This window comes from Patiria miniata, unplaced genomic scaffold, assembly GCF_015706575.1.
Source record: "Patiria miniata isolate m_02_andy unplaced genomic scaffold, ASM1570657v1 HiC_scaffold_13, whole genome shotgun sequence".
Classification (NCBI taxonomy): Eukaryota; Metazoa; Echinodermata; class Asteroidea; order Valvatida; family Asterinidae; genus Patiria; species Patiria miniata.
This window is the reverse complement of record NW_024037051.1, coordinates 7,252,506-7,265,371: the sequence shown is the minus strand read 5'-3', so window position 1 is coordinate 7,265,371 and position 12,866 is coordinate 7,252,506. Positions and strand designations below refer to the sequence as shown.

General features: G+C 40.9%; 2 protein-coding genes across 2 annotated transcripts; one reads left to right on the top strand and one right to left on the bottom strand.

Annotated features, from left to right (window-relative positions):
- Window positions 1-134: 134 nt before the first annotated feature.
- On the bottom strand, window positions 135-3,926 carry LOC119721168 (cilia- and flagella-associated protein 251-like). Its single transcript, XM_038191038.1, has 2 exons — window positions 3,640-3,926; window positions 135-1,454 (listed from the first exon to the last, which is right to left on the bottom strand). The coding sequence occupies exon 2, from the start codon at window positions 1,444-1,446 to the stop codon at window positions 685-687; it is 762 nt and encodes a 253-aa protein (XP_038046966.1). The 5' UTR covers window positions 1,447-1,454; window positions 3,640-3,926; the 3' UTR covers window positions 135-684.
- A 6,288-nt stretch (window positions 3,927-10,214) lies between these two features.
- On the top strand, window positions 10,215-12,002 carry LOC119721167. The gene is made up of 2 exons (XM_038191037.1): window positions 10,215-10,558; window positions 11,266-12,002. Exons 1-2 carry the CDS (start codon window positions 10,215-10,217, stop codon window positions 11,804-11,806), a joined length of 885 nt encoding a protein of 294 aa, XP_038046965.1. The 3' UTR covers window positions 11,807-12,002.
- Window positions 12,003-12,866: the final 864 nt, after the last annotated feature.

The window sequence follows — 12,866 nt, the reverse complement described above, 5'->3', positions numbered from 1 at the left end:
ATGTATTTTGAACAGAAATTTTGGAGTTGTAGAACTAAAAATGAGGTCTAGTCGAGATTAAAATTATTGGGCCTATCAAACCCTTATTGCAATATGCTAACTAATTGTAATAAGGGAGAGGGGTCAAACCAAGCTTGTGTTTTGTGTCATAAAAATATCCAGATTTATTCAATTAGGCTTGAATAATATGCAGACCAGTGTATTCAATTAAGAATTCATAAAATATTTTCAATTATACTAAGACAACTTCATAACCGATGCAAAAACGAAACGTACTAAAATTGATACTCTAGGCAGAAGTATTGAAGATAATGATAGAGTCAAAACAAAAGGAAACCCAAATGGTAGGACCATTTTTTTAAATGAAGTTCTGCATGCTGCACTTTCAATATCTAGGATATGAACGCCCAATTAATAAGCTTTTTTAGTACAAGAATCATTGAGGTATTAATCGTTGACTGGTTGATGATGATTACAGCGGAATAATTCTGATATTATTTTTTATATTAAAAGCTGAATTTATTTTATTGCTTGTCGAAATGATGGTTCAGCAACTTAACTGTAAAGAATCGAAAACCATCACCAGTTTACAGGAAAGAATGCAAATGGCATTGGTGGCCAATGTGCTATCATTACCAAATGTAAATATTTACAAGTTCATTTCAGTCGAGAAGGGAGAGTGTTCTACAATCGTCCGGATTCTGGATCAGGGAATAATAGGTCATTGAATGTGTCGTAGAGTTCACATTCCCTGACCCGCGTGCTGTCATTCCAGGCGGCGCTGGTACTGCGGAGTTGCTGGGTGTTGGACGACAGCTCCATCGCCTCTTCTCTGTCTTGTTCGTCCGCCATCTCGGCCCAGTCTCGCCGCTTGGTGGCGTGGGGCTGACCGTTGCTAGTCGGCTGAGGCTCTGACGATCTCCTCTGCCCACCGTGGCTGGTGGATGCCAGCGATGATGTCCCCGCCACGTCCTGCCGCCAAGCCGGGTGGAAGTCTTCCTGACGTTGGTATGCGGCACCAGACGAAACCGCGCCGGATGACTGGTCCTCCTGCTCCTCGCCTTCCCACGGCTCATCGCAGTTAATGCGGGTTGTGTACCATTGAGCAAGCTCCTCCCACTCGTCTGGTTCATCGTAGTATTGTGCGTAGGCTTCGTCCAGGAGCTGATCCAGGAGTCCGGCCTCCATCATGTCCCTGTCCTCATCGTCTTCTTCCTCCTCCTCCTCCGGGTTAAGCCCCACCCCCTCTTGTTTCTGCTCGTCCTCGGCTGGCTTCTCCTCCACCTCGTCCGTCATGAACCACTCTTCGACCTCCTGGTTCAAGGGCTTGGAGTGCCGCAGACAGAAGTGGTGGCATGGGATGTCAGACCGGCTACAGGAGAAGAGTGACCCCGTGGCCGATGGGTCAAACTGGGCGGGAGATGCCTGCATGACCGTGGCACTCATCGTGAAATCTGTAAAGACAAAGAAGAGGTGTCTTTATTAATCAAGAGAAAAAAATCGACAGAATCATAGCTTTTTCACCATAAATGACACTGAATTGTTCATGCTTTAAATATACAGGGTGAGTAAAAAAAACACCAAAACCAAAACGACAGGACCAATCTTTGAATGAAGTTTTGCCTATTGCACTTTCAAAATCTAGGAAATATGAAAACCCAATCAATGAGCTTTCTTTAAGATTAAGTGCAAGAATCATTCAATTCACTCATGTATTTTTTTAAGTTTACGGAATTTTGATCGCAAACACCGGAACACAAAAAAGGGAAGTTTTCTTTCAGCAAAACGAAAACAATTCACATGCATCCCTATGAGAATTGTGTTCGTTTTGCTGAAAGAGAACTTACATTGTACTTATTTTGTGATCCGTGGACAAAACTTTAAAACGGTGTTTATTTTCAAAATTCTGTAACTTGAAAAGGTACATGAGTGATTTGAATTATTCTTGTACTGAAAGAAAGCTTAATGACTGGGCTTTCATATCCTAGATCTTGAAAGTGTGAAAGGCAAAACTTCATTCGAAAATTGGTCCTGCCACGTGGTTTTATGCTCACCCTGGACAACTGTACATGTAGATCGATAGCCACACTTCCTTATCTTATCTGACAGAAATGCCATGATGCAATCAAAACACCACAAGGCACAACTCGGTACTTCTTTTTTTTTCAAACTGTAGGCTTTCGGAAATGCGAGATAAGATAAATTCATGGTCTAGGAAAGTACTTTGTTTCCAAACGATCGAAAAATGTCATTATTATGCTAACGTTGTTTACCTGGATTCTTTCTTAACATTGTGTATGAATATGAGGATTGAAATATGAACACTTAATCTTCAGATTATTTTGTTTTATTTCAGTACGATCTGACAGTAGGCCTACTGAGATAATTATGACAAAGATTGAGTTTTCACCGATACTGTTTTTGCCTTTGAACCTATGACTCAATCAACCAGTAAACGAAAAAAAGCCAAAAATGCCACATTATTGCAAAGACGAATTGACCAAAGAGGTTGTTGATTGGTTCTGTTGCAATATGTCACAAATCAGAAATTGGGTAACCGTGATAGGAGTGGTATTTTGACAAATCTAGATGATTTACGAGGAACCACCCCAAGCTAAGCAGGTCGACAAGGACAAACACGCGATTGCGACACGGCCTACAGTATTATACTCGAACACGTCACGGCAGGTCAGGACCTCGGCACATGATCTGCATGGTATGGCAGTGGAATAGTACGTACGTGTGCACACCAACGAACAAAGTATACATGTACATGTACACGTTATGTACGTGTACGTTAAGATTACATGTACGTATATACATAGGGGAATACGAATTACGATCATGGTAACCGTCCCGCCATTTTGAGGGAAATTCGTTTGACTGGATTTTCTTGCTAAAATACACGAGTATGATGCAGTGATATTTTTTGAGAGATATTTTTTACACACTTGAGTTTCATAGGGCAAAAGATCGTTCCAATATCGATGTTGTTTTTAGTATTCAAGCTATGATTTACAGGCAGAATTTATTATAGCCCCATACAGAATATGTATGTAGGGAAAACAAGATTTTCCATGATCGAAAATACGATTCAACAGTACACAATTTGTCACAAAATAAGTTCAAACTGCAGTGTTGGGAAACAGTGTTGCCAATTCGCGTCAAATGATTAAAACAGTGCACACTGAAGATTGGATTTTCGTTTGAATTTTGTCAAGAGAAACGGTTAAATATTGAACAACGAAATGCGGAAGTATACTACTACTAGCAAAGAGCATGCATGACCGGCATATTATTATAACATGAAGCTATTAAAAGGATAATGTACGTCTTAATTGGAGAATTGTTGACCAAACTCATGATAATAAAAAAAACCATGAATTTTCCTCATTATTTGTATCAATAATTGTACTTAATGATGGATACTTTACTTCAATCAGAGAGGAAAATCATCCCGCGCCAGCAGTATTTTAGTGCGTGCGTCTGTACTGTTTTACAAAACAGTCCAGCATTTGTCAGTGATCGATGCTCCGGACATCGCAACTTGCGGGTGAAAATCGGATCCCGAAAAGCCAAATTACCATACTATTGGTTGAAAACTAAGCAGAACAAAATAAAGATAGGAAAAATACTTACAGTTAAACTTGAAAATGCTGCGAAAATGGCCGAATCCTCGCTACGAATCGTCGTTACTAGAGCGAGCAGACTGGACGAAATAAACGCAGGACTGGTCGGTGATGATGTTCGCGGGTCGATAGCCGAGAGAGAATGTGCTGTGTACCAGTGAGGCAGCCCGTGCTTATTATACGCCGTGGCGCCCTTGCGGTTACCACACTCCCTTTGTCTGATGGTGCACCCCTAGCCTGCACAGGAGGGCCAATCCTTACACCCCTCGCAACTTGAAAACCATGTCCCAAGTCAATCACAGCCTGGAGGGGCGTGCACGTATATACAGAACCAGGTGTGGTGTTCCCTGATAGGTCCTTGAACAAGTCTAAACAATAAAATGTTGTTGATTGGGGGGGGGGGGGGTGATAGGACCTGGGGTGGCCTAGGCTTACCCCCTTCTTTTGTTACAAGGACACAGAGGTGGTATTGGGATCTTGTCTGGGCACGCGAGCAAGGGGTGTGAATCCCTGGCCTTGGGGGATTAATTAGGGCTAATTGACAGACGAGTGATAAGCTGCACATGCTTGTGTCTTCTGCGGATTATCCACGTGCCCTTATTAAGAAGTCTTGTTCTCGCCTGATAAGGACGCAAGAGACATGTAGAAACATGAACTACAGAATAATTTATACAAGGCAGAATGTTAAGACTTACAACTTATTGTGTTTACATTTCTGCTTGTTTCAGAGCCTCATATTAGTATTATGATGAACAAATACTTAGCAGTAAAAGCCAGTCGAATTTTTTTCCTGGCCTCCCATGTCCAATTGAAACGAAAAATCTGTTCCTTTTTCATGCGCAGAGTTGTGTCAAATGAATGAAAGTTACATGTTGTTGCAACAGAAAGCAGGGTTATGCATGTAGGAAAACATATAGACTTCTTCTAAATTGAAGGAAACTTTTTACCTTTATCTATATTAAAATACCAGATCTTACTTGCTTTTGAATATTAGTTGCATTTTAAAATTATTTTTCTAATGCCTGTAATTGTGGAATTAGGCCTATCATGACATTAACTCAGAGTTCAAATGTTTTATATTGTCTTTCTTAATCCGTATTACATATATGATAAAATATGTAGAAAATCTTGAAGTTAAAAACAACCTAAACAGTGTAAAGCAAGCAAAACCAAGATGGCGCGCTCAGGCATAAGATAATAGATAGACGAAAATCGTGATATAGAATGGTAACCGTAAATTCAAGTTAACATTTAAGAATTTCTTTAAAGTTGAAAAATTCGGATAAACCATTATTATCTCCACTCACACACTCAACTAGAAGTTTGTCAGAAGATTATTTCTTGTTTTGGGGCGCAAGATTAAAGGGTTCACTGTGCACTTCGAAACTCAGGAAATCACGCCAAAATAAATTTTGCTGCTAAAGTTTGTAACGGGTACACTTTAAAACTTGCCTGTAATGTTACGGTAAAAGCACTGTCAAACGGGTTGCCAACAAAAAAACCCGTAAAATTACGGTCAGGTACGGTTTCCGAAAATCACGGTGACCGTCATTTCAACATGAGTTTCCCGTAAATTTCACGGTAATTTGCCTTTAAGTAACGGAATTACTGTTCTGGGTCATTCCTCCATGGTCAAAATGACACTTTTCATGCTTCTTTGGATCATTGTCCTGGTCATTTTGACCCGGAAATCTTGGCAAAGTGTCATTTTTACCCGGAAACCTTGGCAAAGGTGTAATTTTGACCCGGAAAAGTCAAATAGACCAAATAGAACCCGAAACTGGGTCGAATCTGACCAGGAACTTTTAGATTGTAAACTAAAACAAGAACACCGTCCAATTGATGACAATGAAATGGACAAGTGCATGAAACAAAAAAACACGCGTTGCCTATGATATCCCCATTGTCTAGGTGCAATACTTGATCATTTGCTGGTCATGTATTTTGTCATTGTCAAGAAGAATTTTTCAAAACCTAACCTGTTGAAGTTTCAGCTCAGTGGATATTACACTTTTCGAGAAAACCGTGGAAAACCATGCACAATCTTTGGATTAGGACTACGAAACACAATTTCGTCTGTACATGTACACATAGCACTCTATATTTTCAAAAATCAGTCAATATTGACTGATCATTGGAAACCACCTACTTTTCTTGATCTCTTCTGAATGACAGTAGGGGTGTTAAGTTACAGTGCGATCTTAAATCCAAGTTAGCCTTTTGATATTAATTCAGAAGGCTACTTTTTGGGAGAAAGGCAACCCTATGCCTTTAAGAACAGCATTTCAATTTGTCTTTATTCTAACTCGGCTCCACAATATTTCTTCCGCATAAATTATGTACTGATGTTGCAATGAAGGCACAGGCAATGTCATGTCTTTGACGAAGAGGAAGACGAAAGACGTACCCAACCAAATACAATGTATAGCCATCTTTACTCCGTAAATGGAATCTTCTGCTTTTGTAATTAAGGATTGAACAAGGCACACTACTTTGTAACTATTCCTTCCTACATGGTATAGGTAACATCCGGTACAGTTTTTTACCAACGTTATACAATTAGGATAGGGCCTACAGGTTGTAGTGAGAGTTACAGGTTATAGTTCAAGGGCGTAGATGAGGAGTATATCCTCCCACTCTTTGACGGAAAAATACTCTAAATAAATTTGACTAGAAATAGTCCAGCACTAGCTGACCCTAGCTGTAGTCAGCTGGGTGTTAGCTTGACTGTTTTCTTGTCAAATCTAACCAAGTGTTTTTTTTTACTAGAGATGGATGGGCGACATAATCATTCAGTTATTGTTTTAGAAGTACCCCCACCCCCCCCCCCCAAAAAATGACCATGACGTCTTCGGGTCAACGTGAGAACCAAAATGACGAAGGCCTATTCGCGAAAAAAACGTACGACGAAAAGAATAGCACCAGGACCAGCCATAGCATGTAAGTTTGAAATCAAAACAAAATATTGAAAACTGTTGTTATGTTAACACTGCAAACATCCAGAAGCGACCGTAAATTGCGCATGTTGTGTTTTACGTACATGCATACTTCCCCGGCGAATATAGGCAAATATGAAACACAAGTATCGGTAGTAACACCCTAACCACTGTACGAACGAAAAAAAAGGGTCACTTTCTCAGAACTGATCCAAAACCCGGATACGCTATATATAGGCCTATACCCCGCTCCAACTTTTTTTCTCAATTTTCCAATGCCCGGGAAGTAAGTTTGGGAGTTTTTATGGACGCAATTCGGCAGCAACTGAAATTACTTTTGCGGGCATATTTTATACATGTACTAGGAAAACGTGTGTGTCACGTCTTGCAAAGAAAATTTGGGTGCAGTTACTATCCTGTATCATTATAATAACATTTAAAACAAACCAAAAAAAACCGCTTATAAACCCAACAAACACACCAAAATAATTTCAAAGGTATCCGGCCACCACCCAGTCCCCTCACACAGGACACATCCCTCAACATTTCAAATTATATTATATCATTTTCTTAAACACGGGATTGCACATTTGGTAAGGGCCTACATAGCATTCGAAATGAACAATTAATGTTGAAGTAACATTAAGTAATTTCACTTGTTCAATCTGTTGACAAAAGCCTGCAGTATATATCCCTCGAATGCATGGAATAAAAGCCAAACTGTCCTACTTTAAACAATAATTGTTTTGCCATTAAGGTTATTACAGTTATACACTATTACAGCTTTCAGCCTTTATTCAGGAGTTTAATGCAGCGCATTTTAAGCTAGCTCTTTATGGACTGCATCACAAAAAGTTTTGCAACCGAACAGTCAATTGGCTTTTTATTTCATCTTAACCACAACTCTCAATCACCATAAGATTCACATAGGATCCCCTCAAGACTAAAAGAAGAAAAGGCTAATGTCAAGCTTCTATTAAAACATCATTCTCTGCCTGTTGTCTTCTTGGCGTTCTGGTGACCGCATGATGAAATTGAGTTAGCAGGAAAACAATGCTACTTTGTGGCACATGACTGGATTAGTCAGACGTCACGTGCCAATCACATGACAACAAAAGAGTTTCCCCTAACTTGATCAAGTCTAACAAAGGAACTGTTGAACCACAAGACCATTAAACCAACAGAACAATGCATGGCAATTTCGCAGGTGGGTGTTAAAATGTTGTCCTGAATAATGTGACAATATGATGCTAAGATCTATACAATACTCAATTAAGTATATGCTTTCAGTGAAATGTAGCATCTAAATTTACAAGGATTGTGTGTGTTGTTGTTTTCCCAAACAACTGACGGGGAAGGTGCTAACGATTCAAGGATGCAGCCTAGTAAACAAATGTCCATATAGTTACCATGATAAAACTGAGAATTTATAAAATATGGAGAAACACTCAAAACAGATGATCAAGAAATACATCAAATTCAAGCTTGACTTAGGCCTACCCTCTTTCACTTTTGTGTTCAAGTTTGGGGGAGGGAGTTTAACCGATGATTTTTCCATCCAAAGATGAACATCCCTGAAAGCAGTCCTGATGAATTCTATCGCCATTTTGAATATAAAATAACCCCTCCATTCTATTGCAAAATAGAGCAACTTTTTGCTTTAATTTCATCCCAAACTGAATTGACATACAAGTTCTAAATCCGGTTCAGAGCTGGGACTGTTTATTTCCACCAATCATCAATTGCAAGGGCCACAAAACTCTCTACAGAAAAAAAATTACAAATCGTGATTTTGCAGGCGAAAGCAATAATTGTCGCCCATAGGTCTGCACCAATAACTACAAGCTCCTTTTTTATAGGGACGGAAAGTAAACTTTAAGTGACTTTGTTTTGCTGGACGACACGAGAACAGTTGCACAATGTTCGAGGCACTGCTCGTAATTATATACACACTTCTTAGAACAGATTTCGTTGCTACGTCATAACAGCCTTCCAATGAGACACTGTTTAAAAAAAACCGGCCAACTATTATACACGACAAATTAATTAAGTTTCAAGTCATGAATTAGGAGTTCCCGCTCCAATTTCAAAAGTGTTAACGCAATCAGTTTCCATGCGAAGTGCAGAGTGAAAGCAATGTCTTCGGAAGACTGCCATATTGTATTAAGTTCCTTTTTTGCACATTTTTTTCATTTCCCCTCATATTTGATATAGCCTGTGTGGAGGCTCCCCAGTACAGTATGTGTGTATCTAGTATCTACTAAAGTTGGTCGAACTTAAGGTAACATTCATCAAAATTAGATCGATATTGTTGGTTGTTTACTGACCATTATTTCGAAGCTCTGGATGGCACGGAATCCACATATGTCTAATGTTTAATATTCATTAATAACATTTTGAAAATTTACTTTACAGTCTACATTTGACACAGCAAATTATGAGCAAAATGTTGCTGAGTCAAACTTGCGTCGCCTAATTATTATAACGCACGCAAAGCAAGCGCGATTTTAATAATGTGGGTTAGAGCCAACAGTGCATTAAGACAAATGCGTATGGAGCAACGTTTCCGAAAGATACATTATTTTGCGATTGAAAAAAGGGCGAATCAGAGCCGACCGTCCGGATGGGCCCTGGGTGGGAGAACCGGCAAGCCGGCCGTTGCAAATTTGAACAGCCGGGGTGGACCTCATTTGACGCTAGGGGACGCTGCTCTTTCTCCCCTTATCATATCTCTCTTTATTAAGCCCTTTTCACATTGATCCATGGAGCAGGCGCGGTTCTACGGGGTGGGGGGGGGGGGCCTTGGGGGGGGGGGGCTAGGGGGCTTTAGCCTCCCAAATTTGTCTAGTTCCCCAAAAACATTCTGTAAAAAAATGGCAGTAGCAAATGTTAGGCGACGTCACATGCGAACGATTTCCCCCTAAAAATCAGTCGTGAGAAGGGGGCATTGTACACAATTAGTGTGCATGATTGTAGGATTTGAACAGCGCTCCCCATTGAAAACATGGTACGAGCCCCCCCCCCCCCCTGAAAAAAAATCTGGATCCACCCCTGCTAGCCCCCCCCCCCTAAAATATAGGCTCTAGAACCGTGCCTGCCATGGAGGGAAGGAGATGAATATACCATCGATCTAAAAACAGTCCTCATTTGGTTTGATTACATTACCTGGCCCCCGTCCCCCCCCCCCCCTCTCCGCGGAAATAAAATCGGAATGACGACTGCGGGGGACTGGTTGCGAATTGAAGATCAATGTGTCCTTGAGACAAAACACACGTTTTATATATATTCGGTCAAATATCCATTTGACCGAATTAAATGGGTGATGTTTCAAATAGAAATCATAAACTTCCCTTTTAGGATAAAATCTTTTGTCTTTGCATGCGTCATACTTTGCGCGCTTTTTCTCTCTGAGCGCGACGCTGGCGTTTGATTCCACAATGACGCAACGAACATTGTCAAATTTTGTGTGTCACATGCCTCATCAAGTTTATGACATTTTTAGTATATCGATATCCATTGGAAAATGGAGATCAATGCATTGACCGGACATCAAACTTAAGAAGACCGATATGTCTGTGTTTGGACGGATCCGTGTGTCCATAACCCTCTTAAAGCTCTTAGTGCTGAAGTTGGGATGATTGGGCGCTTGATGCACGGGTGTAGGATATGCCAGTCAGCCTCAGTCTTTGAGGCTCAAACGCTCCGCTGTGGACATCAGTTCTGCAAGGAATGTCTCCTATCTCTCCTGCCGGACTCCAGCAACTTTTCAGTATCAATCCTGCCTCAACACATTGCCATCATCGTCTGTCCTCGTTGTCACGAGAAATGCGAGTACTCCCGAGTGCACGAAGAGCGCCACCGCGGGAAAGCCGTGAGAACTGGTACGGCGCCCTCGCCGTTCGCGGACGAAGCGGAGAGGAGAAGGCTTCGCAAGAGGGCGCAATTCATCCAAGTGTACAAGCGAGAAACTGTCCAATGGAACAGAAAATCGAGGTTATACTGACGTCTTTTGTTAGGTTTCTGTGTAATTAATAACCGAAAAGTCAAACTCAAACTAAATAACTGAATGTTCAAACTCAAAAGAAAGTATTCAGCACAGTTTATAGTTATGAACTAGGCCTATATTAAGTTTATAGTTATAAACGCATTCACCTCGGCGTTAACATCCAGAAGTGGACATTGTTCTTCTTCCAATTGAAGACTACAGCGGTAATGCTGATACTGTTGAGTACCAGCGTATAATGTAGATGTTCATGTAGATAGTTTGGAATTCTAAGACGAAATAATTATTGTAACTTCTGCTACAATTTTCTGAAAGATGTTCTGGGTTAAAACACTGAGCAAGGCCGAGACAATGGTTGTGGTGAAACTGAATGGAACTAGGCCTAAGTTAGGCAATACGGACTGTTAAAAAAAGTAAGGCATTTATGTTTAAATTATGACTACCAATTTTTATTGTCATCATTGATATCCTCGTCAGCAGCTTTATGATTTCAGTCAATAATGATTGACGCAACTGAACATTTGAATAAGGATCGATCCAATGAATCATCGCGAGACTGATTTACTAAAGACCTGTCGGTGAAGATTTGTTAAAAATATGACTGTTTCTTCTTGGAACAGAGATTTATAAACTTGAATTGGAAGCTTTTGCACTTACTCGAGTGACTGTACTATGATAATTTTTTTTAATCCTGCAGGTCTCGTTTGCTACTGGAGGAGGACCAATTCCCAGTTCAACATTTTCGTCGTAAGGATAGCACCTCCTTGCTGGCGAGTCACACTTTCAGACGGACACGAAACAAGGGTTATCAACCCATCGGGCATGGAGGACCGAGTTGCTGGGTGCCAAGGGGCATACGCGCCGATGACGTGAGGGCCATCGACCACGTCAACGGCCGCTTCGTCGCCTGCATCATCGTCTCTGACCCGGGCAGGACAACGGACGCGCACGCTGGTAGGAGGACATCCCCGCATGCCGACGCACAGCTACCGAGACGGGTTGGTTCGACCTCGCCGTACGCTGCTGCAACGCCACGCCTTGAATACCACCGATCTCCCGAGCAAGGGACGGAGTCGTGCCCGCTTCGAGTTAGTGCAGCAAAATTCGTCACGGCAACAGGCCACTCTACCGTTTCGTGTTGCTCGGACCCGAACACTCGACAAGGCATTGCGGCAGGGATGTTTGTTCTCCTCCTGATTGCTATAATCGTCACGACGTCGATAATAAGTGCGTCATAATTATCGATGGCTGATGATTTCTTGAACATTCAAAAGTTAAATATGAGTGGTATCGAATCGGAAACATACCCGGATAAATTGAACAAGTTGGCTGACCTGCCTCTGGTTTTGGAAAAAGGTTCTCGGTGTTGATCGTTTTTTGAATACTCTATTAAAATTGTTACCCTGTGGTAAAGTGTATATTGCCAGGTTTACATCCATCTGTTTCTGTGTCGAATATCTGATGGTATCAAATCAAAAACTTCATCATCCACAGAAATGTCCCGTTCTAATTAGGGGGAGGGGAGGGGGCGTCCGATGTCTCAAAAAATAATAACCCAGGTTGAAAACCGCTGCCTTCAGCCGTTGAAGGACTTATGGATCTACGTTACTTTGTGAATAATATACTGACAACGCAAGCAATAGTGCGTTCTCATCCTACATTCATAGTAAATGACAATGAAAAGGACAAATGACAACTTTTTAATACGATTTAAAAATTTAAATATTAATTGGAGCAGGACAATATCAACTGTTTTCCTGTCCAATTTCACATCTTTCTCATTCGTGCATATACAATTTTTACGGCGAATATCAATGAAAAGGGACAGCGTTTTCACACCAGGTTCAATTGAGCGACAGTTCAAAATACTTCAGGGTATCTTCATTCATTAATACAAACAATATTAACAGGCTTGGATCAAAGACCGTATAATGTGTAGGGCGCCACCAGTGTCGCGGTTTTCATTGTGTGAAATAAACATTGCAAGATCCTTGAAGTCACCTGTCATTAAGGCGCAAGATTGCGCGCAGCTGTGATCAAGAGTGACTTGGTTATTCATGTACATGTAAATGTTTTACAATGAAATCAATTCAATTTTTTTTCAACGGAGGAGGGGAATTTGTATTACAAGCATGGCGTCCTGATTTCCAATCAGTTGACTTTATTTTAAGAAATTTCTTGTATACTCTCCTTGAACTCTCTTCAAGTATTTTCTTTGAACATTGAGCAGGGGTACATTCCCACAAATATTTTAGATGGGGTCAGTATACCCCTCCCCCCCCCCCCCCCACAACCATT

What these genes read in the sequence shown, in the direction of transcription:
- LOC119721168 (XM_038191038.1), bottom strand. Translation starts at nt 1,446, where the DNA reads ATGAGTGCCACGGTCATGCAGGCATCTCCCGCCCAGTTTGACCCATCG.
- LOC119721167 (XM_038191037.1), top strand. Translation starts at nt 10,215, where the DNA reads ATGCACGGGTGTAGGATATGCCAGTCAGCCTCAGTCTTTGAGGCTCAA. An exon ending in CAATGGAACAGAAAATCGAG is followed by an intron (nt 10,559 to 11,265) that starts GTTATACTGACG and finishes TTAATCCTGCAG; the next exon opens with GTCTCGTTTGCTACTGGAGG.